Source organism: Brassica oleracea, chromosome C7, assembly GCF_000695525.1.
Source record: "Brassica oleracea var. oleracea cultivar TO1000 chromosome C7, BOL, whole genome shotgun sequence".
NCBI classification, from domain to species: domain Eukaryota; kingdom Viridiplantae; phylum Streptophyta; class Magnoliopsida; order Brassicales; family Brassicaceae; genus Brassica; species Brassica oleracea.
Window position 1 is genome coordinate 5,280,833 of NC_027754.1, and position 1,444 is coordinate 5,282,276.

The 1,444-nt window shown below is 36.2% G+C and overlaps 1 protein-coding gene across 2 annotated transcripts in view; it reads right to left on the reverse strand.

Annotated features, from left to right (window-relative positions):
- Positions 1 to 69: 69 nt before the first annotated feature.
- LOC106301525 (ankyrin repeat domain-containing protein 2) overlaps positions 70 to 1,444 on the reverse strand; it is a 2,234-nt gene continuing 859 nt past the window's right edge. For both annotated transcript variants that reach the window (XM_013737942.1, XM_013737944.1), the window contains exons 5-9: positions 1,272 to 1,417; positions 1,014 to 1,179; positions 796 to 888; positions 414 to 553; positions 70 to 315 (exon numbers count right to left, since the gene is read on the reverse strand). In XM_013737942.1, the coding sequence (XP_013593396.1) occupies positions 216 to 315; positions 414 to 553; positions 796 to 888; positions 1,014 to 1,179; positions 1,272 to 1,417 (645 nt within the window). In that variant the 3' untranslated portion in view covers positions 70 to 215. The remainder of the gene's footprint in view (positions 316 to 413; positions 554 to 795; positions 889 to 1,013; positions 1,180 to 1,271; positions 1,418 to 1,444) is intronic.

Genomic DNA, 1,444 nt, shown 5'->3' on the forward strand with positions numbered 1-1,444 from the left:
GAAAAGAGAACCTATAAACGAAAATAAAGAACAAATTCAAGAAGAAAAATACTTCATTGCAAAACCATAAAAGAAAATATCCATTTACTCTTTCTTAATTTTTCTTTTTTTCCAAAGGTAATACTGAAAAAGACCAAGACGAAGGTTGTAGAAGGCAATGGCCTGTGATACTATTACAGAACACAGAAGAGCGACAAGACATGTTCTCAAATCTCTTAGAGGAAAGCATCCTTCTCAAGGAGCTTAACAACATCGAGCTGATTGTTAAGCTTTGCCACATCAACTGGAGTTTTACTGTCTGTGTTTTGCAGTGTGCTGGAAACAATACAACAATAAAGAAAAACATTTGAGTTTGATAGAAACATATAAGAAAATTGTTTCAAATCTACTCTGAGATTTTTTAGTAAACTTACACTGCAGCACCATTCTCTAAGAGAAGGCTTACACACTCTTTCCGTCCATAACCAGCGGCATAATGCAGTGGAGTGTTTTTGTTTTTGTCAACTGCATTGACATTTGCTCCACAATCCACAAGAACTTGAGCACATTTCACCTAGAAAAAAATTTCAAACAATAACAGTTAAGGCTCAGACCGGGAGATTTTCTAACATGTAACATAACATTATGTAATTGTGACTCTGTGTAATAAATAATCTTATCAATGAAGCCAAACTAAGTGCAAAACTCTTAGTTTTGTACAGCCATATAGATTGCCTTGCAATATGATAATGTGACAGTGACAATTAAAAAGGTTCTTGATTGTTGCTACGGTTTGTATCAAGAGATTTGACATACCTCCCCATATCCACATGCAAAATGTAATGCTGTTCTTCCCTCAGAGTCTTCTTCATCTTTGTTACCCCCAGATGCTAACGCAGCTTTCAGACCCTGATTGGTTCAAGAAATTAAGCACATCGAGTTCCAAAGTTAAACTAGGACAATAATCCTGATTAAAGAGAATATAAAAGCCACAGCGTTAAGAACACAAGAGTAGTCGTAGAAAAAAATACTACCTCAACATCACCAAGACTAGCAGTCTGATGTACAATAGACTCTTCTTCATCTTCTCCTTCTTCTGCCTCCTCAGGTTCAGGTTCAGCTGCAACATTCTGCTCAGCTCCAACAGCTATACCCATTGCTTCGCCTAGCTTCTTCAAAACATCTTTATCATTCCAATACCTAAGACCATGATACAAATTTATCAACAAACCTCACATACACATAGATTAATCTATAAAAGGAAAGATAGTAAACCAAATTTCATCACATACTTCATCATGGCGGAAGGATCAGCATCTATCTCAGCTAATATAGGTTTCAAGGTAGGATCTTCTTTCATCTGTGCCATACGCTCAGTAAACTGCTCTGTTGCTCCAGGGTTAGCGAAAGCCTCCATAAATGAAGACATTTGTGGATCCTGAAAAAAAAAAAAAAAAAAAAAACA